Genomic DNA, 24884 nt, shown 5'->3' with positions numbered 1-24884 from the left:
CGTGCACAGTAGTTAAAAGCCCAGACTCTGGAGCGAGGCTGCCTGGGTGCAAATCCCACCCAGCCCCCTCCTCACTGTGCAACTGAGGCAAGTCACACCCCCTCCGGGCTGTTTCCTCGCCTATGGACGTGAGGATATAAAGAGTTAGAACGCGGAAACGCTCACACCAGCCCTGACACAGGTGCCCTCCATATAAAGTGCGTGTTGTCAGTGGACAGCTCGGATGCAAAGTGCCCCAGTGGGCGTCCTCTGAGCCAAACAGGAGCAGGAATGGGGGGCAACCCTTTATACCACGGACACACAAGAACCCCTTTACCATCTGGGGGGGCCCAGGGGACAGGGAGGCACCAATGCCATCCATGGGGACCTCCTGGGGGGGCTTCTGTTTCTTCAACCGCCACACGGCACTCACGCCCACTTCCCAAGCTGTGTGACAGTCCCATAAAAAGCACTCAGCCGGGCTTCCCTGGTGGCGCAGTGGTTGAGAATCAGCCTGCCAGTGCAGGGGATACGGGTTCGAGCCCTGGTCTGGGAAGATCCCACATGCCGCAGAGCAACTAAGCCCGTGCGCCACAACTTCTGAGCCTGCGAGCCACAACTACTGAGCCCACGTACCACAACTACTGAAGCCCGCACGCCTAGAGCCCGTCCATGCTCTGCAACAAGAGAGGCCGCTGCAGTGAGAAGCCACTGCAGTGAGAGGACCGCGCACCGCAGCGAAGAGTAGCCCCCCTCGCTACAACTAGAGAAAGCCCGCGTGCAGCAACAAAGACCCAACGCAGTCAAAAAAAAAAAAAAAAAAAATGTCCTAAAGGATTAAAAAAAAAAAAAAAAGCACTCAGCCATATAGACGCAATGCTGGGTGTGGGCTCATCAGCCAGCTTCGGGACGACCCACAGGTGGGTGGAAGGCAGGGTTTTGGAGATTCTCTGAGCTCCACCCCCTCCCAGACCAGGCTTCAAGAAATGCACCGACTTGCAGGTCTATTTTTTTGTTTTTGGTGGACATTTAAAAAATCCTCGATTCATTTATGCTACCTGCAGGGCCCCCAGAAGCTTGCGAGTTTGCAGCCCCTGCCTGAGGACTCCCCGCCCCGGGATCTGCCCCCACAGCGGGCCCAGAGGGTGCTCAGCGGGAGGGGGTCTATCCTCCTGGAATTCCCAGCGAACGCAACTGACCAGGAGGGCCCTCGATGATTTGCATATAATTTGCATACGCCGGCAGCAGACCAGCGGGATTCCCTCCTTTCCAGGCAGCACTGAGTCCTTGCTGGGGTTCTCTCTGTTCCTTTACCTCCTCCCCAACTCCTGAAGGAAGCCCCCAGGATGCGCAGAACTGGGGGGCCCGGGAGACCCCCCTCAGGTCTGCGGGTCCCTCTTAGACCCAGGCAGGACAGTGAACAGCAACGAAGGGGAGCCCCCAGTGGACACCCCTGGTGACATCCTGTGCTCAGACGAGGAGAGCACGAGGGCCGGACAGGCTCACCCCGACCCTGGGCTCTGCCACCCCTGAGCACCCTTCTTTTGGGAGGACCACCCTTCACATCACTGCAAACACATTTAAATGCGTCCTGTCAGCCGTCAACAGGATGTACTGAGTCCCCTGGCTAATCGGCGGGTCTGGGCCCTGGAAGCGCCCGAGAGCATTCCAGGTTACAGCTGTGCATTTGTATCCACTTTGCTGTACTAACAGAAACTAACTCGACATTGTAAGTCAACTAGACTCCAATAAAAATTATTTTAAAAAATGTGTACTTGTAGCTACACATTTTGGGGGAAAGTTTTACATATGCTTTAAGGTTTTGATTCTGCCGTTTTCCTTCTGAAAGTCAGGAAACACACACATTTTGCAGCTCTTTGTTAAGACTGCAGGACTGAGCTACGGAGCCTGGAGGCGCCCAGCACCACGAGGAATCCCTCTGGAGCTTCCCCAGACCGTACACGATGCTGGGTGAGAATGCTGTCCCCACTCTCCTTACCAGGTAATGGTCCACCCAGGCAAGTGCCTTTCCCCACCCAGGCCAGCTGCTTTGGGTGGGCAGGGGCTGAGACACCCTGGGAGGACCACCCATCTCCCGGCTGCCCCCTTCTAGGCTGGGATGACAGCTGGGCGTCTGATCGTAGCAGACCCCTGCTCCGAGCCCTCGTGGGGCTCCATGGGGTTCACAGAGGAGCTGCCCGCTCTGGTGCTGGGCAGCCTGGCCAGAAGGCCACGCACATTTTGGGGCTTCGGGCCTCAAGAGCACTTCAGGCGGTTTGGAAATGTTTGCTAACATTGAAAAGCAGGAGGTTTCAGCTACATGTCTGAGTGGCTGGCTCTGTGTCCACTTGCAGAACAAGGGCAGAGCTGAGGGCCTGTGCCGGCCTGGGACAAGCACGGCTCTGACCACGTCGGCAGCTGCTGGCGCCTGCCGGGCCCTGGGCACTGCAGCTTGCAGCCCCTGCTGCGTGCAAGAGCACAAGAATATGGGACCAGATCTGAGGGGCTGGCGGGAGGGAGGGGTTCCCTCCCCCCTCTCCCCGCAGGCTTGGGCTCAGACAGCCCACCTGCCCCCAGCGCAGCTCCCTCCCCCATCACAAAGCCAGTCCCCTCTCTTCACACCCCTGGCCCACCTCCTCCCCGGGGCCCCCCCAGCGGTGGTGGGCTTCTGTGTCGATTCCTGGACAGCTCGCTGGGGGAAATCCTCGGGAGGTGTCTGACAGCAGGACGAGCCCCTGGTGGGTTTGCTGGGGGGATGCTGCTGGCAGCCACGGGCCCTCAGGTGATGCATGGATCAGGGGGGCCTGACGAGCCCATGGGGACCCTAGCCCAGCCCTGAGCCATCCTGTTCTCCCGCCTTCGGTGGAAACACAAGTGTCCCCAACAAGAAGCCCCCGTGCCTGCTGGGAAGGAACAGTCAGCCCTGGAGCCCTGGGAGGGAGGGGCGCCTCAGGCAGCCCCTTTCTCTCTCTCCTTCTCTCTCCCTCTCGCCCTGCCAGCACATCCCACTCTTCAGGGGAGACAAGCAAACTCCCAAAGGGCCGGGGTTTCATTTTTTGTCCTGGCAGTATGTACACGTTGGAACATCACAGGGGAACCAGGCTGAGAACCCGTCCTCAGGGCCGGGGTCCTTGCACGGGGCAAAGGCTGACAAAAGCCCCGCCTCGCTGCCCCTGGAGCCCATGCAGCCCCGACCCCTGCACCCACCACAGTGGTGCCTGCATCAGGACGGCCCCTGGGGTGGGGGCCCAGATCTCTCGCCCCCCCAGGTGTCCCCAGTCCTGCCCCTTGCCCCCCAATACCCTACAGAGCCTGAGGGTCGCCTGGGCCAGCCCCCTCCTGTGCTCATCCACTGGTCCTCCCTTCACTGTCACCACGGCGACCGTGTCTCCAGGGCAACGAGGCTGTGTGGGCGGAGGGTGAACTTTCCAGAAGGCTGAGGGGAGGGGGGGGAGCGAGGGGAGCCCCAAACCCGCAGGGGCTGCCCCACCTTGGAGAATCCCTAACAGCCAAGGACATGCTCTCACCCTCCTCCCCGCAAGGACCCCCGTGAGCTGAGCCATTACTGCAGATGGGGAAACTGAGGCCCAGAGAGGTGGGTGTCCTGCCCAAGGCACTGGCAGGAGGTGGGGCGCCAGCCCCTCCCGCAAACGCAGTCACCTACCATCCCTCCCGTGGCTTTCCCATTCCCCCGGCCCAGCCACCGCCTGGTCTTGTTTTTCTCTGTATCGTTTATCGCTGGTCGACACAACGTGCATTTGTTCACAGCGTTAACGCCGTTTAACGCACACACCACAAAACTCCCTCCTGACCTCAGCAAAGTCACAGGCAAGCGGGCCATCGCGCGCGGAGCGGGCTCGCATTCACGTCTTGAGCGGCCCCTCGGCCCAGCAGGTCAGCGTCAAGCGCAGGCGCCTGCGGCCTCGGTGCTGCCTCCCAGGGGCGCAGCAAACCAACCTTCCACGGACGGCGGACCCGTGGGCGAGGGAAGGCCGCGCTGTGATGTGCTTTACGGCGCCGGTAAACAAGAAGTGCTTACTGTGTGCAGCGCCCCCGCAGGTCCTTCCCATAGCCCCAGGCCTGGCCGCTGCCGCCCCCACTTACAGGAGGGGACATGAGGGCTCGCCGGACGCGCTGGCAGTGGAGCAGGACCGGAGCGAAGCCAGCCGGGACCCCGGGACGCCTGTCGGCTCGCCGATGCCCCGTGAGGGGCCTGCGTCCGGCCGGGACAGTGGGGACGGACGGCTGAAGTGTCGGCGCCCCCCTTCGCCCTCCATCTCTAACTGGACTCCGCCAGCCTCGTTTGCAGGGGGTGTGGAGAGCGGGTGTCGTTAGCCCCACGGCACAGTTGAGGAAATGGAGGCCCAGGGCAGTGCAGACAGCGTCACAGCGCTGGGGGAGCGGAGGTGGGCGGGCAGTGGCTTTAGAGCACCCACCCCCAGACCCAAATAATAACACAGCCTTCAGCACCCACTGCGTGCCGCCGGCTCTGCACCTTCATGCACTCATTCCTCAGCACCCACGAGGGCGGTGTCACCATCACCTCCATGTGCAGCTGCGGAAATGGCTCGCGGTCACAGGGAGCAGCTCTGGCTCAAGTCCGTGTCTGACCCGCTTGGCCGTCCGGGCGCTAAAGACCCAGAGAGAAAGGAGTTGGTGGCCCCCCGGCAGGGTGGGTCTTCCTCCAGGGGCTGCTGGCATTTGGGATGACCCCTTGCCCCAGCATCTTCCGCAGGGGGATGCTCCCAGAACCCCCTCTGAGGGTCCACCCGTCCCTCCGACACCCTCACCGAGGGATCCCTGTGCCAGGTGCTGGGGGCACAGGGAAGATCTGGGGAGACACCGTCCTGCTGTCTACCCGGGAGGGACAGTCTCGCGCGGAAAGCCAAAGATAAACACGTGATAAGGGTCACAGATGATAAATGATAAGTGATCCTAATGGCCAACGATTATTGAGTGCTGCTCAACTACTCACAGCACCCACAGGGGAAAGCTGGGACAACAGGGGTCTGTGGGGTTCAGTTCACGCTTGGCACACAGTAGGCACTCAATAGAGAACTACTGAAATGATCTTATAGGTGGGCGCTATTATTATGACCATTTTACAGATGAGGAAACTGAGGTGCAGAGAGGTCAGGACACTTGCCCACGGTCACACAGCCAGGCAGTGCAGAGCTGGCAGGGGAACCCAGGCTACCTGGCTTCAGGGCCTATTCCCAGGACCTCTGTGCTATGAGGGGAAGTGAGACAGGGTGGAGGCGCTCCTTAAATGGGTGCTCGGGGTGGGGGGGTGGCGCCTGAAGGATGAGAAGGAGCTGGCCAGAGGATGAGCCGAGGTGAGAATTCATGGCAGTGGGAACAGCTAGTGCAAAGGCCCTGTGGCAGGAACCAGCCTTGGAAGTTCAGGGAGCAGAAGGGGACTGGTAGGACTGGGCTACAGAGGGAAGAGAGGATGGAGGGGTGGGCAGGAGGGCCAGGTAAAGGGGGGAAGTGGGTTCCGCATCCTGCCCAGGCCCCTGTCCATCCCTCCTGAGAGCTGGACACTGCCTGGGAGGGACACAGCAGGCTGTCGGCTAGCGTGTGACAGACGCACCCGTCACCCCTCCCGTGCTCAGCATAGGCCCTGCACCCAGAGCATCTCACTGGAAGCTCCGAGCCACCATTAACTGAGAGGCAAAAACCACATGCACGCAAAGCACCCTCGGAAACCCCCAGGAAGGCACTGCATCAGGGAGGACCCTGGTGAGCCCTCAAGCCCTTGTTCCTGTTCTCACACCCCCTCCTCAGAACACGAAGGCAGCTTACTTCCTGCAGACGCTGTGGCGAGAGATTCATGGGCATCACCCAGGGAACGTTCCCCACTGCCCCGTTCTCATGGCCCCACTTTACAGACGAGGAGACTGAGGCCCGACACTCAGATCCCAGGCTGTGAGCAGCAGCCTGGGATCCACACCCAGAGGCTGGTCCCAGAGCCCCTTGAAAGAGCAACGACATTTCCTCAGCTGCCAGGCTGGTCGCCAGCCTGTTTAGTCAGCATCCAAGGTCCCGGGGCTCAGACCACAGGCGGCCAGCGCGGCCCTGCCCACGCCACAGGCCCCCGAGAAAGCACCACAAAGACTTCTCAGTCATCCAGACGCCCAAGGCCAGGAGTGTCTGGGAAATGAACCCACTTGTTGACCACGTGCCTCCGGGGTCGGGGAGGGGCCCAGCTGGGTCCTAGGGCCGTCACATTTAAATTCAAGCTCTGGGAGGGGAGCTGGGTGCCGAGGCTCCCCTCTTGCCGGCTCAGTGAGGCCACCCCTGGTCCCCTCGGTTGGGCTCCCTGCCTGCAGCCGAGAGGGATGTTCCCGGCCCCAAGCCAGGTCTGCTACGGGTCTGGAGTGCACCGAGGCGCCAGAGGCTGGCTGGGGTGCTGGCACTGAGCAGCGGGGACCCAGAGGCGACTGGCTGAGGCCAGGGTGACGGTCCCCCCCCCGCCACCCCCCTCCCTGCCCCCTGGAGCGGGGTATGTGCTCGCAGGAGCTCCAGCCCCTGCCCAGCCCCCTGGGCCGCTGAGGGCCCTGCTTTTTCCCGGCCACACCCTCACATACTCTCAGCCACAAACCACTGTCGCCGTCTGGGTGTCAGAGATCAAAAGACCTGCCAACACGCGTGGTACGAGACACAAGAGCTCACAGACTTTGTTGCTGGGATAGAAACCTGAGAACAGACTTTAGAGGACGGTGGCAAATCTGCCAACATACGATACGTTACGTGCATACCTGTCACCTGGGCTCCCCCAGGGCTGGGTCCCTCACATACTCACGTCGCAGTAACCGGGCGTCCTGGCAGCTCCTGGCTATGGCGAACTATTAGGAACAGCCTGCACGTCCGTGCGGGGGTCTGGCTAATGGATGTGACATCCGTGCAGTGACATGCGACGGGTGGAAAGAAAACCAGGAGGACCTAGACGTTCCAACATGGACCGTTCTCCAGGACAGACTGGGAAGTGAAAACAGCAGGGCACACAGCAGTGGACGGCAGGTTGTCATCCGCAGGAATAAGGGACCGAGGTCTCCATGCCCTTTTACGTGCCCACACAAGCTCTGGAAGGATCCTCAGGAAATGGGGGAGACAACGGCCCCTGCAGACCCTTCTGTACGGCCTGAATATTTTGCTGTGGGTATTACCTACTCAGAAATAAAATAACGAAAACGGGCCCAGAAGGGCTTGCGGCTCAGTGGACTACCCCAGGAGGGCACGGGGCTCTTCTGTCCCCCTCGCCGAGGCCTGAAAGCCCCCCGCTGGACTGGCGCGGCCGGCCTCAATCCGGTGCTTTGTTCTCCTCTGAGGCTCGGGCGGGCTGGGCCGGGGAGCCCCCTCCCGGGGAGAGCCAGCGCACAAGAGACCCGCTGGGCACGGCTCTGTCTGGCAGAAGCTGGGTCACACTTACAAAGGGGCCCTTCTCCTCACTGGCAGCCCTAGACCTGAATATCCAGAGTCAGTGGGCCCCTGGGGGCAGCCTGCAGAGCGGGGTGGAGAGGAGTCCTCCCTCCTCCCCGCAAATCCCTGCTGGTCTCCCAGCCTTCCTGCACCTCCGGGCCTGACGCGCTGACGTGTCATTCCCCCGAAGGCCACCAGAGACCGCCCTCGGCCCACAAGTCGGGGGCAGGAGGCAGGACGGTTTCTCTCACTCAGGCTGGAGGGGTCCTGGCCTTCCCTGGGTCGGGGGGTCTCTCTGGGCAGGGGCAGCATCCTCTGCTCTTCATGCGCCGGGTCGGATACCAGGGCCCTGCTGTCTCTGGGGTTCCAGGCTGGGGAGCCACGTCCCCTGCCCAGTGCCACGGGTGCCGGGGAACCCAGGGGAGCAGGGAGAGGAGGAGGCATGGCGGTGCAAGCCAGGAGGCGGAGTGTGTACCTGACCCGCTTCCTCTGGGTGTGCGGCGGGAAACTTCAGAACAGCGCTGGGCGAGATACGCGAACTTGGCTGGGCCAGGAGCTCCACGTCCTGACTGTGCGGGCCCGACCCCCAGGAACCCTCCCGTGGGGCCCCTCACAGCTGGAAGGTGGGAGCCTGGCTCTACTACCACCCAGCCCCCACCTAGAGACTTGATGCCCTCAGAGCGTGCGCCCCAGGAGGGGGTCCAGGACGCCCCAGGGCCCGGAGGAGGTGGGCTAAGGCACCCCGATTTCAGAGCAGTTTGGCTGGGACGAAGCGGTGCTGGGGACCCCCGGGCGTCTGGATGCAGACAGCAGGGACTGTGGTTGCTCCCCGCAGGCGGCTGCAGGGGTTGCGGCAGCTGGGCGGGGGTGGCCGAGTCCTGCCAACCACGGGGCTGCGGATGCCGCCCAAACGCCTGCACTGGCCTGAACGCCACCTGGAGCTCGCGAATGCCACTGGCCTGGGCGGGGAGCCTCATCAGCACCCCTTTAGGAGACTGCCGGGGGCCGGGGGCGGGGCAGGGAGCCAAGGTCCCCGGCCCTGTCCCTTCATCTGTGCAAGTGAGGGCAACTGCAGGGGCGGAAGGCTCACAAGGAATCTGCTTAATCCACCGCCCTGCTCTCGCCCTCGCCTGGCCTCCCGGGGCCTGGGGCGCGTGAGACCCATAAAGTCTGATCTAAACCTTCCGGGTCCCGAAGAGGAGGCTCCAAGCCTGGCGGGCTGAACGGGGGAGGGGTTGTGGGAAGAAGCCACTGCGCAGTCCCCCAGTATGGTTTCCAAGCCAGTGGGACAGCTGATACTGAGGGAGGGGCGCAGGAGAAGGCGGGACGGCTACATCCGAGCCTGGGAATGGGAGGGGGATTCCACCAGGCTCAGGACAGGGACAAGGGTGGCAAGGCAGGGCTGGCCACCCTGGGGGTGGAGGGGGACAGGGACTAGGGCCAAGATCCATGCCCAGTGGGGGGCCGGGAGGCCGGCTGCCTTGCTGCCCAACATCTTCAACAAAAGCACTCAGCCGGGCTTCCCTGGTGGCGCAGTGGTTGAGAATCAGCCTGCCAGTGCAGGGGATACGGGTTCGAGCCCTGGTCTGGGAAGATCCCACATGCCGCAGAGCAACTAAGCCCGTGCGCCACAACTTCTGAGCCTGCGAGCCACAACTACTGAGCCCACGTACCACAACTACTGAAGCCCGCACGCCTAGAGCCCGTCCATGCTCTGCAACAAGAGAGGCCGCTGCAGTGAGAAGCCACTGCAGTGAGAGGACCGCGCACCGCAGCGAAGAGTAGCCCCCCTCGCTACAACTAGAGAAAGCCCGCGTGCAGCAACAAAGACCCAACGCAGTCAAAAAAAAAAAAAAAAAAAATGTCCTAAAGGATTAAAAAAAAAAAAAAAAAGCACTCAGCCATATAGACGCAATGCTGGGTGTGGGCTCATCAGCCAGCTTCGGGACGACCCACAGGTGGGTGGAAGGCAGGGTTTTGGAGATTCTCTGAGCTCCACCCCCTCCCAGACCAGGCTTCAAGAAATGCACCGACTTGCAGGTCTATTTTTTTGTTTTTGGCGGACATTTAAAAAATCCTCGATTCATTTATGCTACCTGCAGGGCCCCCAGAAACTTGCGAGTTTGCAGCCCCTGCCTGAGGACTCCCCGCCCCCGGGATCTGCCCCCACAGCGGGCCCAGAGGGTGCTCAGCGGGAGGGGGTCTATCCTCCTGGAATTCCCAGCGAACGCAACTGACCAGGAGGGCCCTCGATGATTTGCATATAATTTGCATACGCCGGCAGCAGACCAGCGGGATTCCCTCCTTTCCAGGCAGCACTGAGTCCTTGCTGGGGTTCTCTCTGTTCCTTTACCTCCTCCCCAACTCCTGAAGGAAGCCCCCAGGATGCGCAGAACTGGGGGGCCCGGGAGACCCCCCTCAGGTCTGCGGGTCCCTCTTAGACCCAGGCAGGACAGTGAACAGCAACGAAGGGGAGCCCCCAGTGGACACCCCTGGTGACATCCTGTGCTCAGACGAGGAGAGCACGAGGGCCGGACAGGCTCACCCCGACCCTGGGCTCTGCCACCCCTGAGCACCCTTCTTTTGGGAGGACCACCCTTCACATCACTGCAAACACATTTAAATGCGTCCTGTCAGCCGTCAACAGGATGTACTGAGTCCCCTGGCTAATCGGCGGGTCTGGGCCCTGGAAGCGCCCGAGAGCATTCCAGGTTACAGCTGTGCATTTGTATCCACTTTGCTGTACTAACAGAAACTAACTCGACGTTGTAAGTCAACTAGACTCCAATAAAAATTATTTTAAAAAATGTGTACTTGTAGCTACACATTTTGGGGGAAAGTTTTACATATGCTTTAAGGTTTTGATTCTGCCGTTTTCCTTCTGAAAGTCAGGAAACACACACATTTTGCAGCTCTTTGTTAAGACTGCAGGACTGAGCTACGGAGCCTGGAGGCGCCCAGCACCACGAGGAATCCCTCTGGAGCTTCCCCAGACCGTACACGATGCTGGGTGAGAATGCTGTCCCCACTCTCCTTACCAGGTAATGGTCCACCCAGGCAAGTGCCTTTCCCCACCCAGGCCAGCTGCTTTGGGTGGGCAGGGGCTGAGACACCCTGGGAGGACCACCCATCTCCCGGCTGCCCCCTTCTAGGCTGGGATGACAGCTGGGCGTCTGATCGTAGCAGACCCCTGCTCCGAGCCCTCGTGGGGCTCCATGGGGTTCACAGAGGAGCTGCCCGCTCTGGTGCTGGGCAGCCTGGCCAGAAGGCCACGCACATTTTGGGGCTTCGGGCCTCAAGAGCACTTCAGGCGGTTTGGAAATGTTTGCTAACATTGAAAAGCAGGAGGTTTCAGCTACATGTCTGAGTGGCTGGCTCTGTGTCCACTTGCAGAACAAGGGCAGAGCTGAGGGCCTGTGCCGGCCTGGGACAAGCACGGCTCTGACCACGTCGGCAGCTGCTGGCGCCTGCCGGGCCCTGGGCACTGCAGCTTGCAGCCCCTGCTGCGTGCAAGAGCACAAGAATATGGGACCAGATCTGAGGGGCTGGCGGGAGGGAGGGGTTCCCTCCCCCCTCTCCCCGCAGGCTTGGGCTCAGACAGCCCACCTGCCCCCAGCGCAGCTCCCTCCCCCATCACAAAGCCAGTCCCCTCTCTTCACACCCCTGGCCCACCTCCTCCCCGGGGCCCCCCCCAGCGGTGGTGGGCTTCTGTGTCGATTCCTGGACAGCTCGCTGGGGGAAATCCTCGGGAGGTGTCTGACAACAGGACGAGCCCCTGGTGGGTTTGCTGGGGGGATGCTGCTGGCAGCCACGGGCCCTCAGGTGATGCATGGATCAGGGGGGCCTGACGAGCCCATGGGGACCCTAGCCCAGCCCTGAGCCATCCTGTTCTCCCGCCTTCGGTGGAAACACAAGTGTCCCCAACAAGAAGCCCCCGTGCCTGCTGGGAAGGAACAGTCAGCCCTGGAGCCCTGGGAGGGAGGGGCGCCTCAGGCAGCCCCTTTCTCTCTCTCCTTCTCTCTCCCTCTCGCCCTGCCAGCACATCCCACTCTTCAGGGGAGACAAGCAAACTCCCAAAGGGCCGGGGTTTCATTTTTTGTCCTGGCAGTATGTACACGTTGGAACATCACAGGGGAACCAGGCTGAGAACCCGTCCTCAGGGCCGGGGTCCTTGCACGGGGCAAAGGCTGACAAAAGCCCCGCCTCGCTGCCCCTGGAGCCCATGCAGCCCCGACCCCTGCACCCACCACAGTGGTGCCTGCATCAGGACGGCCCCTGGGGTGGGGGCCCAGATCTCTCGCCCCCCCAGGTGTCCCCAGTCCTGCCCCTTGCCCCCCAATACCCTACAGAGCCTGAGGGTCGCCTGGGCCAGCCCCCTCCTGTGCTCATCCACTGGTCCTCCCTTCACTGTCACCACGGCGACCGTGTCTCCAGGGCAACGAGGCTGTGTGGGCGGAGGGTGAACTTTCCAGAAGGCTGAGGGGAGGGGGGGGAGCGAGGGGAGCCCCAAACCCGCAGGGGCTGCCCCACCTTGGAGAATCCCTAACAGCCAAGGACATGCTCTCACCCTCCTCCCCGCAAGGACCCCCGTGAGCTGAGCCATTACTGCAGATGGGGAAACTGAGGCCCAGAGAGGTGGGTGTCCTGCCCAAGGCACTGGCAGGAGGTGGGGCGCCAGCCCCTCCCGCAAACGCAGTCACCTACCATCCCTCCCGTGGCTTTCCCATTCCCCCGGCCCAGCCACCGCCTGGTCTTGTTTTTCTCTGTATCGTTTATCGCTGGTCGACACAACGTGCATTTGTTCACAGCGTTAACGCCGTTTAACGCACACACCACAAAACTCCCTCCTGACCTCAGCAAAGTCACAGGCAAGCGGGCCATCGCGCGCGGAGCGGGCTCGCATTCACGTCTTGAGCGGCCCCTCGGCCCAGCAGGTCAGCGTCAAGCGCAGGCGCCTGCGGCCTCGGTGCTGCCTCCCAGGGGCGCAGCAAACCAACCTTCCACGGACGGCGGACCCGTGGGCGAGGGAAGGCCGCGCTGTGATGTGCTTTACGGCGCCGGTAAACAAGAAGTGCTTACTGTGTGCAGCGCCCCCGCAGGTCCTTCCCATAGCCCCAGGCCTGGCCGCTGCCGCCCCCACTTACAGGAGGGGACATGAGGGCTCGCCGGACGCGCTGGCAGTGGAGCAGGACCGGAGCGAAGCCAGCCGGGACCCCGGGACGCCTGTCGGCTCGCCGATGCCCCGTGAGGGGCCTGCGTCCGGCCGGGACAGTGGGGACGGACGGCTGAAGTGTCGGCGCCCCCCTTCGCCCTCCATCTCTAACTGGACTCCGCCAGCCTCGTTTGCAGGGGGTGTGGAGAGCGGGTGTCGTTAGCCCCACGGCACAGTTGAGGAAATGGAGGCCCAGGGCAGTGCAGACAGCGTCACAGCGCTGGGGGAGCGGAGGTGGGCGGGCAGTGGCTTTAGAGCACCCACCCCCAGACCCAAATAATAACACAGCCTTCAGCACCCACTGCGTGCCGCCGGCTCTGCACCTTCATGCACTCATTCCTCAGCACCCACGAGGGCGGTGTCACCATCACCTCCATGTGCAGCTGCGGAAATGGCTCGCGGTCACAGGGAGCAGCTCTGGCTCAAGTCCGTGTCTGACCCGCTTGGCCGTCCGGGCGCTAAAGACCCAGAGAGAAAGGAGTTGGTGGCCCCCCGGCAGGGTGGGTCTTCCTCCAGGGGCTGCTGGCATTTGGGATGACCCCTTGCCCCAGCATCTTCCGCAGGGGGATGCTCCCAGAACCCCCTCTGAGGGTCCACCCGTCCCTCCGACACCCTCACCGAGGGATCCCTGTGCCAGGTGCTGGGGGCACAGGGAAGATCTGGGGAGACACCGTCCTGCTGTCTACCCGGGAGGGACAGTCTCGCGCGGAAAGCCAAAGATAAACACGTGATAAGGGTCACAGATGATAAATGATAAGTGATCCTAATGGCCAACGATTATTGAGTGCTGCTCAACTACTCACAGCACCCACAGGGGAAAGCTGGGACAACAGGGGTCTGTGGGGTTCAGTTCACGCTTGGCACACAGTAGGCACTCAATAGAGAACTACTGAAATGATCTTATAGGTGGGCGCTATTATTATGACCATTTTACAGATGAGGAAACTGAGGTGCAGAGAGGTCAGGACACTTGCCCACGGTCACACAGCCAGACAGTGCAGAGCTGGCAGGGGAACCCAGGCTACCTGGCTTCAGGGCCTATTCCCAGGACCTCTGTGCTATGAGGGGAAGTGAGACAGGGTGGAGGCGCTCCTTAAATGGGTGCTCGGGTGGGGGGGGTGGCGCCTGAAGGATGAGAAGGAGCTGGCCAGAGGATGAGCCGAGGTGAGAATTCATGGCAGTGGGAACAGCTAGTGCAAAGGCCCTGTGGCAGGAACCAGCCTTGGAAGTTCAGGGAGCAGAAGGGGACTGGTAGGACTGGGCTACAGAGGGAAGAGAGGATGGAGGGGTGGGCAGGAGGGCCAGGTAAAGGGGGGAAGTGGGTTCCGCATCCTGCCCAGGCCCCTGTCCATCCCTCCTGAGAGCTGGACACTGCCTGGGAGGGACACAGCAGGCTGTCGGCTAGCGTGTGACAGACGCACCCGTCACCCCTCCCGTGCTCAGCATAGGCCCTGCACCCAGAGCATCTCACTGGAAGCTCCGAGCCACCATTAACTGAGAGGCAAAAACCACATGCACGCAAAGCACCCTCGGAAACCCCCAGGAAGGCACTGCATCAGGGAGGACCCTGGTGAGCCCTCAAGCCCTTGTTCCTGTTCTCACACCCCCTCCTCAGAACACGAAGGCAGCTTACTTCCTGCAGACGCTGTGGCGAGAGATTCATGGGCATCACCCAGGGAACGTTCCCCACTGCCCCGTTCTCATGGCCCCACTTTACAGACGAGGAGACTGAGGCCCGACACTCAGATCCCAGGCTGTGAGCAGCAGCCTGGGATCCACACCCAGAGGCTGGTCCCAGAGCCCCTTGAAAGAGCAACGACATTTCCTCAGCTGCCAGGCTGGTCGCCAGCCTGTTTAGTCAGCATCCAAGGTCCCGGGGCTCAGACCACAGGCGGCCAGCGCGGCCCTGCCCACGCCACAGGCCCCCGAGAAAGCACCACAAAGACTTCTCAGTCATCCAGACGCCCAAGGCCAGGAGTGTCTGGGAAATGAACCCACTTGTTGACCACGTGCCTCCGGGGTCGGGGAGGGGCCCAGCTGGGTCCTAGGGCCGTCACATTTAAATTCAAGCTCTGGGAGGGGAGCTGGGTGCCGAGGCTCCCCTCTTGCCGGCTCAGTGAGGCCACCCCTGGTCCCCTCGGTTGGGCTCCCTGCCTGCAGCCGAGAGGGATGTTCCCGGCCCCAAGCCAGGTCTGCTACGGGTCTGGAGTGCACCGAGGCGCCAGAGGCTGGCTGGGGTGCTGGCACTGAGCAGCGGGGACCCAGAGGCGACTGGCTGAGGCCAGGGTGACGGTCCCCCCCCCGCCACCCCCCTCCCTGCCCCCTGGAGCGGGGTATGTGCTCGCAGGAGCTCCAGCCCCTGCCCAGCCCCCTGGGCCGCTGAGGGCCCTGCTTTTTCCCGGCCACACCCTCACATACTCTCAGCCACAAACCACTGTCGCCGTCTGGGTGTCAGAGATCAAAAGACCTGCCAACACGCGTGGTACGAGACACAAGAGCTCACAGACTTTGTTGCTGGGATAGAAACCTGAGAACAGACTTTAGAGGACGGTGGCAAATCTGCCAACATACGATACGTTACGTGCATACCTGTCACCTGGGCTCCCCCAGGGCTGGGTCCCTCACATACTCACGTCGCAGTAACCGGGCGTCCTGGCAGCTCCTGGCTATGGCGAACTATTAGGAACAGCCTGCACGTCCGTGCGGGGGTCTGGCTAATGGATGTGACATCCGTGCAGTGACATGCGACGGGTGGAAAGAAAACCAGGAGGACCTAGACGTTCCAACATGGACCGTTCTCCAGGACAGACTGGGAAGTGAAAACAGCAGGGCACACAGCAGTGGACGGCAGGTTGTCATCCGCAGGAATAAGGGACCGAGGTCTCCATGCCCTTTTACGTGCCCACACAAGCTCTGGAAGGATCCTCAGGAAATGGGGGAGACAACGGCCCCTGCAGACCCTTCTGTACGGCCTGAATATTTTGCTGTGGGTATTACCTACTCAGAAATAAAATAACGAAAACGGGCCCAGAAGGGCTTGCGGCTCAGTGGACTACCCCAGGAGGGCACGGGGCTCTTCTGTCCCCCTCGCCGAGGCCTGAAAGCCCCCCGCTGGACTGGCGCGGCCGGCCTCAATCCGGTGCTTTGTTCTCCTCTGAGGCTCGGGCGGGCTGGGCCGGGGAGCCCCCTCCCGGGGAGAGCCAGCGCACAAGAGACCCGCTGGGCACGGCTCTGTCTGGCAGAAGCTGGGTCACACTTACAAAGGGGCCCTTCTCCTCACTGGCAGCCCTAGACCTGAATATCCAGAGTCAGTGGGCCCCTGGGGGCAGCCTGCAGAGCGGGGTGGAGAGGAGTCCTCCCTCCTCCCCGCAAATCCCTGCTGGTCTCCCAGCCTTCCTGCACCTCCGGGCCTGACGCGCTGACGTGTCATTCCCCCGAAGGCCACCAGAGACCGCCCTCGGCCCACAAGTCGGGGGCAGGAGGCAGGACGGTTTCTCTCACTCAGGCTGGAGGGGTCCTGGCCTTCCCTGGGTCGGGGGGTCTCTCTGGGCAGGGGCAGCATCCTCTGCTCTTCATGCGCCGGGTCGGATACCAGGGCCCTGCTGTCTCTGGGGTTCCAGGCTGGGGAGCCACGTCCCCTGCCCAGTGCCACGGGTGCCGGGGAACCCAGGGGAGCAGGGAGAGGAGGAGGCATGGCGGTGCAAGCCAGGAGGCGGAGTGTGTACCTGACCCGCTTCCTCTGGGTGTGCGGCGGGAAACTTCAGAACAGCGCTGGGCGAGATACGCGAACTTGGCTGGGCCAGGAGCTCCACGTCCTGACTGTGCGGGCCCGACCCCCAGGAACCCTCCCGTGGGGCCCCTCACAGCTGGAAGGTGGGAGCCTGGCTCTACTACCACCCAGCCCCCACCTAGAGACTTGATGCCCTCAGAGCGTGCGCCCCAGGAGGGGGTCCAGGACGCCCCAGGGCCCGGAGGAGGTGGGCTAAGGCACCCCGATTTCAGAGCAGTTTGGCTGGGACGAAGCGGTGCTGGGGACCCCCGGGCGTCTGGATGCAGACAGCAGGGACTGTGGTTGCTCCCCGCAGGCGGCTGCAGGGGTTGCGGCAGCTGGGCGGGGGTGGCCGAGTCCTGCCAACCACGGGGCTGCGGATGCCGCCCAAACGCCTGCACTGGCCTGAACGCCACCTGGAGCTCGCGAATGCCACTGGCCTGGGCGGGGAGCCTCATCAGCACCCCTTTAGGAGACTGCCGGGGGCCGGGGGCGGGGCAGGGAGCCAAGGTCCCCGGCCCTGTCCCTTCATCTGTGCAAGTGAGGGCAACTGCAGGGGCGGAAGGCTCACAAGGAATCTGCTTAATCCACCGCCCTGCTCTCGCCCTCGCCTGGCCTCCCGGGGCCTGGGGCGCGTGAGACCCATAAAGTCTGATCTAAACCTTCCGGGTCCCGAAGAGGAGGCTCCAAGCCTGGCGGGCTGAACGGGGGAGGGGTTGTGGGAAGAAGCCACTGCGCAGTCCCCCAGTATGGTTTCCAAGCCAGTGGGACAGCTGATACTGAGGGAGGGGCGCAGGAGAAGGCGGGACGGCTACATCCAAGCCTGGGAATGGGAGGGGGATTCCACCAGGCTCAGGACAGGGACAAGGGTGGCAAGGCAGGGCTGGCCACCCTGGGGGTGGAGGGGGACAGGGACTAGGGCCAAGATCCATGCCCAGTGGGGGGCCGGGAGGCCGGCTGCCTTGCTGCCCAACATCTTCAACATCCTCAGCGGAGCAAACTCGAAACCACCGACTTTCCGGGGCGCCCACACTCAGCAGCCCTGTGTCTGTTTCTCGGTTGCGGGCGCGCGCCCCTCCCCCCACCACTCCCACTGGGAACGCACTCGGGACCGCCCTGCTCCGGGCGGCTGCGACTGCTGTCCCACCCGCCTCAGGGGCCCCTTTGGGGCTGCACGGAGCCGGGAACGGGGCTGGGGTTAGGTGAGCCCCCAACCTCCGCGGGCTCCGGCGACTGCGGCGGGTTCCGAGCGCGCGGAGCCCGGGAGGGACCCGCCGCCTCTTTCCCAGACCCGGGTGCGCGCGCGTAAGACACTCAGCCTGTGACCCAGCCTCAGCCTTCCTGCCCAGGAAATGGGCGCAGGGCGTCCGAGTTCCCGCAGGCACCGAGGCGCCCCCATGGGGTCGCCCCGGCCCGCGGGAGCCCCACTCCCGGCCGCGCACTCACCACTCCCAGGCCGAGGTCCTCGGCGCGGGGCGCGGGTGCTGCGCAGCCCCCGCGGGCCGCCAGCGCGAGCAGAAGCAGCGGCAGCGGCGGGCCGGGCCCCGCGGCGGCGCGGCGCCGCATCGCGCTCCTTGTGCGGACGGCGCGGCGGTGGCGGTCCCTGCGCCCGCGCCCGGCTGCCTGCCCGACCGAGCCCCGCGCCGCCTCCCAGCGGCGGGGCGGGGCATGCTAATATATGCTAATGAACGCCACCGGCGCTCCCTGCCCCCGCCTTAAAGGGCCCGCGCCCCCTGGAGGATGCTCAGACCTCACCCACGCCCCGCCCGGCGAGTCCACACGGGGACCTTGGCTGCGGCGGCCCGAAGGAAGACACTTCCTGAGTGTCCCCAGACGGCCCCGGGGCGGCGGAGGCATGCAGGCGGGGACACAGTCCGGGGCTCTGTGCCGGCCCCCAGGGAACGGACCCCGCCTCCCGCCCGACCGCGCGTACGCGGACCCCGCGCCAAGCACGGTTTCACGGTCACGGCTGGGGACCCGGAGCGGCAGCCGCAGCGCGCCCTGCGGACGCTTGGGGGAGCCTTTGCACCGTGGTAGAAAGGAGGTGGGGTCGGGTGGCGGTTGAGGAGGGAGAGTGGGAGGGGTCGGGGTAGGGGCGGGAGCAGGGAGGGGCTGGGGGCGTGGGAGGAGCCGGGCTGCAGCGGGGCTGGGGGTGGGAGCTCGGGAGGGACTGCGGGAGGGCGTGGGGTGAGAGGCTAAGAGGGGCGCGGGCGGCGGCCCTGACTCTGGTGGGGTCTGGGCGCAGCTGGGAGTCAGCGAGGGCCGTGGGTCTGTGGTCGCTGTGGGTTTGGGGAGGAGAATGTTAATAGGTGACGTCTGTTGGGAGGTCAGTGCGTGCCCGGCACAAGCTCGGAGCCTGCCGTATATAATCGTTCACTTCTCACAACATCTTTCGTGATAGAAACTATCATTCCCATTTTTCAAACGAGGAAACTGAGGCCCAGAGAAATTAAATAACTTGTGGGAGGTCACAGAGGCAAAGGATCCTGGTCGGGGCATTCAGATGCAAATACCCCTACACCTGAGTTCTGTTTCTACAACTGCTCCCCTCCCCCACCCCTTCACGCCTCCCCTCCCCCCATCACAGCTGATGCTATCAAGATTGAGGTCCCATTCTACCGACAGGGAAACTGAGGCCCAGTCTGAGGGGAGTGGTGGCCCCTCCACCCAGGTGAGGGCTGGGTTTTCGGGCAGAGTCTCCTCTCCACTGTCCTCCCGTGGCTGGGGTCTTGCTCATCCTACCCTGTTACTCTCCAAGCCTCAGTGGCCTGTTCCGGAGCATGGAGATTCTGCACCTGCTCAGAAGACCGTTACATTGACCCGCTGAGATCACTTGCAGTGAAGACCCTGCATACGATGACCATTCACAGGCACATCCCCCAACTTTGCTCCAGTGCTACTGGCAAAAACCTAGCTCAGACTGGCTCTGGTCAGGGAAAGGAAATTTATGGGCTCATTAAACTAGGCCATCTCAGAGCAGGCTGACGTCAGGCAAGGCTGGATCAAGTTGCACAAGGACATGATCAGAATACGGTTTCTCTCTCCATCTCTGTGTTGGCTTCATCCTCAGGCGAGATCTCTCCAAATGGCAGCAAAGACAGAGCGGGCAGCTGCACCCGACGTTCTTCCAGTTTAGCAAACCCGGCCGGCCGACTCTCAGGCCACAGTCCCAGGGCCATCTCTCATTGGACGCTGTGGGCCGTGTGCCCATCCCTAACCAAGCATGTGGCTGGGGGACGGAAGTGAGCAGGGCCACCTGCGCTGATGGTGGGAAGGAAGGGGTTTTCTAAAGGAACTTTGAGGTGCTGACGTCAGAGTAAAGGAGGGTGGGTGGCAGCCAGGGCTGGCTCAGGGGGCCCGGAGGAGATGCCGGAGCAGTCGACCCCATGGTGTAACAGTTCTTCCTGCATTTGAGAGGGGACGCTGGCTGAGGAGCTGTAGGAGGCACTGAAGGCGGTGAAGAGCCATGGCAGTGGCAGTGGCAGGGCCACAAGCATAAGAAGCGGCCGACAGACAGACGTGGTTCTCCCTAGGTAGGTCCAGATGGTGCCTGGCGAATGGTGCGGGAACCAAGGATGCTTGGTGTCGGGGGACATGTCACTTCACGGCGGGGGCTGTGTGGCGCCACGGCTGCTGTTTTCTCCTCGAGCCTGCCACTGAATTCTGGCATTTGAATGTGGCCCAAATACAAGCGCTGACGGGAGACCACTTTTCACCCATCAGATGGGCGACGTTGAGAAAGTCATCTATCGTCACTCACCGAGGAGGGAAGTGGGGACTTTGGTGCTCCTGGAGGGGGTGCCAGCTGGTACAGCCTCGCTGGGAGGCCATCAGGGAGCAGCTATTAAAACTGGAAACGTACATTTTCTATGGCCCAGCATTCTTGGTGTCTGCCCTAGAAAAACACTCCCATCTTCGTACAAGACGGCTGATGCAAGATGTGATAGTTAACAACAACGACAGCAACCCAGAAACTGCCTAACTCTGTGCTCTGGGGCTGGCTGTGGTCAAGGACGAGGGTGTCGGGCAGAGTCCCCCTGCGCCCGTTTGCCGGCCTGTGTTTGCTGCGGTGGGGGTCACGTCCCACTGCAGAAATGGGCGCCTTTTCTAAGACCCGCAGGTGCTGTGTAAGCTGGTGGCTGCCCTGGGATGACCACACTGGGACGTACCCCAAAGATGCAACACTACACTGAGTGAGAAAGAGTGGGCTAGATCCAGGTGTACCAACGAGGCTACTCAGACCTACTGTTGAGTGAAAAACAAATTATGAGAAAAAAAGCAGAGAGCAGAAAAGGCCCACGAAACAACGACATAGTTATGCTGACCATGGGTACCAGGTACAAACACACGTGTCATCTCTTCTGAGCTTCGTCTGCTCAGGGGACCAGATGAGGGCCAACAGGTAGGTACCAGGATGTGAAGGGACCAAGGCCTTCAGTGTCTCAGTGCAGTGTTACATTCTTACCGGGAGCAGCTATTCCTGGTTTGCTTGTGTAACTCAAGGTCAGTGGGAAGAGCAGGGTACACGTGTGTTGGATGGGAAAGGTCAACTTGCTCAAGGAGGTCCCTTCTCCCAGATGGGGCCCCAAGGGGATGTGGTGCCCTTAGACCAGGCCCCAGGCCTTCAGTCTAGCAGAGCGATGGGGCACTGGCCGCATGCCTGAATCCCTGCCCTTGTGGGGCTGACACCCGGCGGGGTGGGTCTAGATGAATCGGGTGCAAAGTGGAACGGTGGCTCCCAGAGGTTCCAGGCCCCATCCCTGGCATCCACGGATGGGTCCCCTTAGTGGTAAGGGGAGCCTTGCAGATGTGATTAAGTTAGACATCTTGAGATGGGGGGGTCGCAGTGTCCTCACAAGGGCCCTTGAAAGAGGGAGGCGGGGGAGGCTCAGGGTCAGGGGAGGAGGCCACGTGGTGATGAAAGCAGAGGTCGAGTGATGGCAGCCGGGAGCCGAGGGACGCAGGTGCTTCTAGAAGCTGGACGAGGCAAGGAGCAGAGCCTCCCCGGGAGCCCCAGAAGGAGCCAGCCCTGCCCACGCCTTGCTTTCACCCCAGCAAAACTGTCTCTAGACCTCTGGGCTCCAGAACTGTGGGAGAACAGATGTGCCTCAATTTGCACCGCTAGGTTTGCGGTCACAGGAACTGCAGCCCCAGGAAACTCCTGTGCATCTTATGCGCGGGATCGGGAGGGTGAGCTGTCAGCTTCGCAACGGCCTGAGGGAAGAGCAGTCAGCCAGGGGGCCAGCCCGTGCAAAGGCCCCGGGGCAGCCTCTGTGTGTTGGAGGTTCAGCCATGGGGCTGGAGTGCCAAGAGGAGGAGGTGGTTTTAAAACTTGTCCTTGGGACTTCCCTGGTGGCGCAGTGGTTGAGAATCCACCTGCCAACGCAGGGGACACGGGTTGCAGCCCTGGTCCGGGAAGATCCCACATGCCGCGGAGCAACTAAGCACGCGCGCCGCAACTACTGAGCCTGCGCTCTAGAGCCCGTGTGCCTCAAGTACTGATCTGCATGCTGCAACTACTGAAGCCTGCACGCCTAGAGCCCGTGCTCCGCCACAGGAGAAGCCCCTGCTTGCGCAACTAGAGAAAGCCTGCGTGCAGCAACAAAGACCCAACATGGCCAAAAACAACAACAAAAAACTTGTCCTTGAACTCTCGGCTATGCTTCCCAGCGGGGGCTACACCCCTGGCCTTCGTGTCCACCTCCATCAACAGATGGGCCTGAAGGGCTCACGTGCTGACTTCTGAGCCTGCCTTAGAAAAGGCCACGGGCTTCCCCGGACCCCCCGGCACTCAGTGCAAGACACTTGCCATCTCAGTGGGGGCGGAGAGAGGGAGAGAGCGAGGCCATGCACAGAAGCCGCAGCTGCTCTAGCCGGCGCTTTGCGTCTTCCCAGCTCAGGGGCCAGCTTGTGGGTGAAGAAGCTTCGGGTGGTCTGGGGGTGGCTGAAGGGAGGGCTTGAGGAGCGCTGCCCGGCCGAGCCCGGACAGCCGCAGCCGTGGGAGACAGTCAGGATGGCTGAGAGGTGTTTGGTACTGCCATATTTGGGATGTTTTTGCTGGTATCTAGATGCCGTGTGAGTCTGCTAGGGCCGCCGTAACAAGCACCCAGACATTTATGGTCCCGTGTCCTGGAGGCGGGAAGTCCGAGATGGAGGTGTCGCAGGGCTGGTCCCCCCAGGCCTCTCTCCTGGGCGTGTAGACGGCCGTCTTCTCCCCGTGTCCTCACGGGGTCGTCCCTGTGCGTGTCTGTGCCCTGATCTCCTCCTCCTATAAGGACACCAGTCACACTGGATCGGGGCTCACCCTATGGACTCATTTTACCTTAATCACCTTTAAGACCCCATCTCCAAGTACAGTCACATCTTGAGGTGCTGGGGGTCAGGACCACAACATCCAGATTTTGGAGGAACACAGTTCAGCCCATAGCAGACGCCCAGATGGAGAGAGAGGGGGTCGTAGCCAGAGGTGAGAGGTCGTCAGGGTGGGGACCGCATGCGCAGGGGGTTGTGCGGGCCGAGTGGCCATGGGGGCCGGGGTGGGGTGTCGCTGGTGTCCCTGGGCCCCGCCCCTCTCAGCTGCCAAGTGCAACTCTTGGTCCTGGAGCTGGACCCTCTGCCCAGCCCGTGCCCCCGGGGAGCACCCCAGCCCCTCCCTCTCTGGGGGACCCGCCTGAGAGGGAGGCGGGTCCCCGTGCCACGGCCTCCAGAGAGGGCGTTACAAGAGAAATCAGTTCCGGTTCAGAATACTTGTATTCACCTCTTGGTATTTGAAGAGAAGATGCTCTCAGTGCTGGGATTGTCTGTGGGACGTGCTTTCCGGCGCTCAGGCTGTCTTGTTCCCCGTTGTCTTCCGTCCAGGACGAGCCTCTGGCCCCCTTGGCTCCATTGGTCCCTGTGCAGGAGGAACAATTTCAGGCGCCTCCGAGAAACCCAGCTCAAGAGGGAAAATTAGAGCGTTGGTTTCAGGCATGGCTGGTTCCAGGGGCTCTGGGCCCAGACTCTGCTTCCTCCCTTTGGCTGACCTCACGTGCTCCCCCACCCTGCCCAGAAGAGGAGGCCCCCCTTTTTCTGGGCCATGCCACGCGGCACGCAGGATCTTAGTTCCCCAAACAGGGATCCAACCTGTGCACCCTGTGGTGGCAGCTCGGAGCCTTGACCACTGGACCGCCAGGAAGTCCCGAGGAGGCCCTTCCTAACGTTTCAGGGAAGGTCCTGGATTGTCTCACTTGGGTCTTGTGCTCTTTCCTGAGCCCATCACTGGGCCAAGCAGAGGTGAGTTCTGATTGGCTGGCCTGGGTCTTGGGCTGAGGGCCTGTCAGCCCCACCCTTACCACATGGGCCAAGTCGGGGAGGGGCGGCTTTCCGGAGGAAAATTGGGGTGCAGGTGTTGGCAGGAAAGAGGCCGACGGTGCATATGTTCCCGCACCCTTTCCAGGCTTGCCGTCCGGTCGCCGTGCTCTGGGAGCTGATCTAAGGACGTACAGACCCAGCTTCGTGAATTCTGGCTGCCCTACTTGGAGGCGATGTAGCTACTCCCAATTTAAAAAGAACCAAAGCTGAAAACCTATGTCCACAGACAAACTTGCGCAGGAGTGTCCGTGGCAGCATTATTCATAATGGCCAAAAAAATGGAAACCGCCCAAATATCCATTGACCCGTGAAGAATGGACACACAAATGTGGTGTATCCACACAATGGAATATTATTCGGCCCTAAAAATCTATGAAGTTGTGATGCATGTTGCAGCGTGGAAGAGCCTGGAAAACACTATGGAAGTGGAAAAAAACAGGAAGACAAGGCCACGAGGTGTACGATTCCATTTATAGGAAATGTCCAGAACCAGCAAATCCAGAGAGACGGGAAGCAAAGCGGTGGCTACCAGGGGCTGGGGGAGGGGACGGGGGGCGACTGGTAATGAGTAGGTGGTTGGTTTATTTTGGGGTGGTGGGAATGTTCTGGAACTGGATAGTGGTTGATGGTTGTACGGTGCTATGAGTGTACCAAAAGCCACTTTAAAGGGGTGAATGGCATGGTGTGTGAGTCTCCACTTAAAAGGAGAGAAGGAAACGCGGGGATGACGGGTTAGGGGCTCTGCTCCAGGCGCGCTGGTGAAGGGCCGGCAGGTCGGACCCGCCTGCCCCGTCTGTGCTGTGTGGCCGCTGCTCTTCCGGCCCCGGCTGCACAGTGGACAGCTGCTCGCAGGGGTGAGCAGGTTGTGAAACTGAGAAGAAGCCAAGTTACTGTGCATCACTGAATCAGCGGTACCACGATCTCAGAGAGCGCGAAGAAGGGGAAGGGCCGCCACGCACACGGTGACCGGCTGCTTTGTCACGTGCAGTTGGTTTCCGACTTATGGGAAGAGCTTTCTAGACTCAGCAAGACACAGCTCTTCAGCGTGCATCCCTATTGAACACACATTAAAGAACAAGGAAAGTTAAGCAGGCTGGTGAGGTGTCGGAGGAGCTGTCAGGTCTCTGCTCTGTCCGTGTGTGGGGGGAGGGG

At 61.9% G+C, this 24884-nt stretch overlaps 1 protein-coding gene across 2 annotated transcripts in view; it reads right to left on the bottom strand.

Annotated features, from left to right (window-relative positions):
* The window catches only part of MMP17 (matrix metallopeptidase 17), a 30091-nt gene extending 12109 nt beyond the window's left edge, over positions 1 to 17982 (bottom strand). For both annotated transcript variants that reach the window (XM_055080257.1, XM_024120873.3), the window contains exon 1: positions 17829 to 17982. In XM_055080257.1, coding sequence (XP_054936232.1) covers positions 17829 to 17948 — 120 coding nt within the window. In that variant the 5' untranslated portion in view covers positions 17949 to 17982. The remainder of the gene's footprint in view (positions 1 to 17828) is intronic.
* Positions 17983 to 24884: the final 6902 nt, after the last annotated feature.

Source organism: Physeter macrocephalus, chromosome 19 (genome assembly GCF_002837175.3).
Source record: "Physeter macrocephalus isolate SW-GA chromosome 19, ASM283717v5, whole genome shotgun sequence".
NCBI lineage: Eukaryota > Metazoa > Chordata > Mammalia > Artiodactyla > Physeteridae > Physeter > Physeter macrocephalus.
This window is presented reverse-complemented; position numbering and strand designations above follow the sequence as displayed.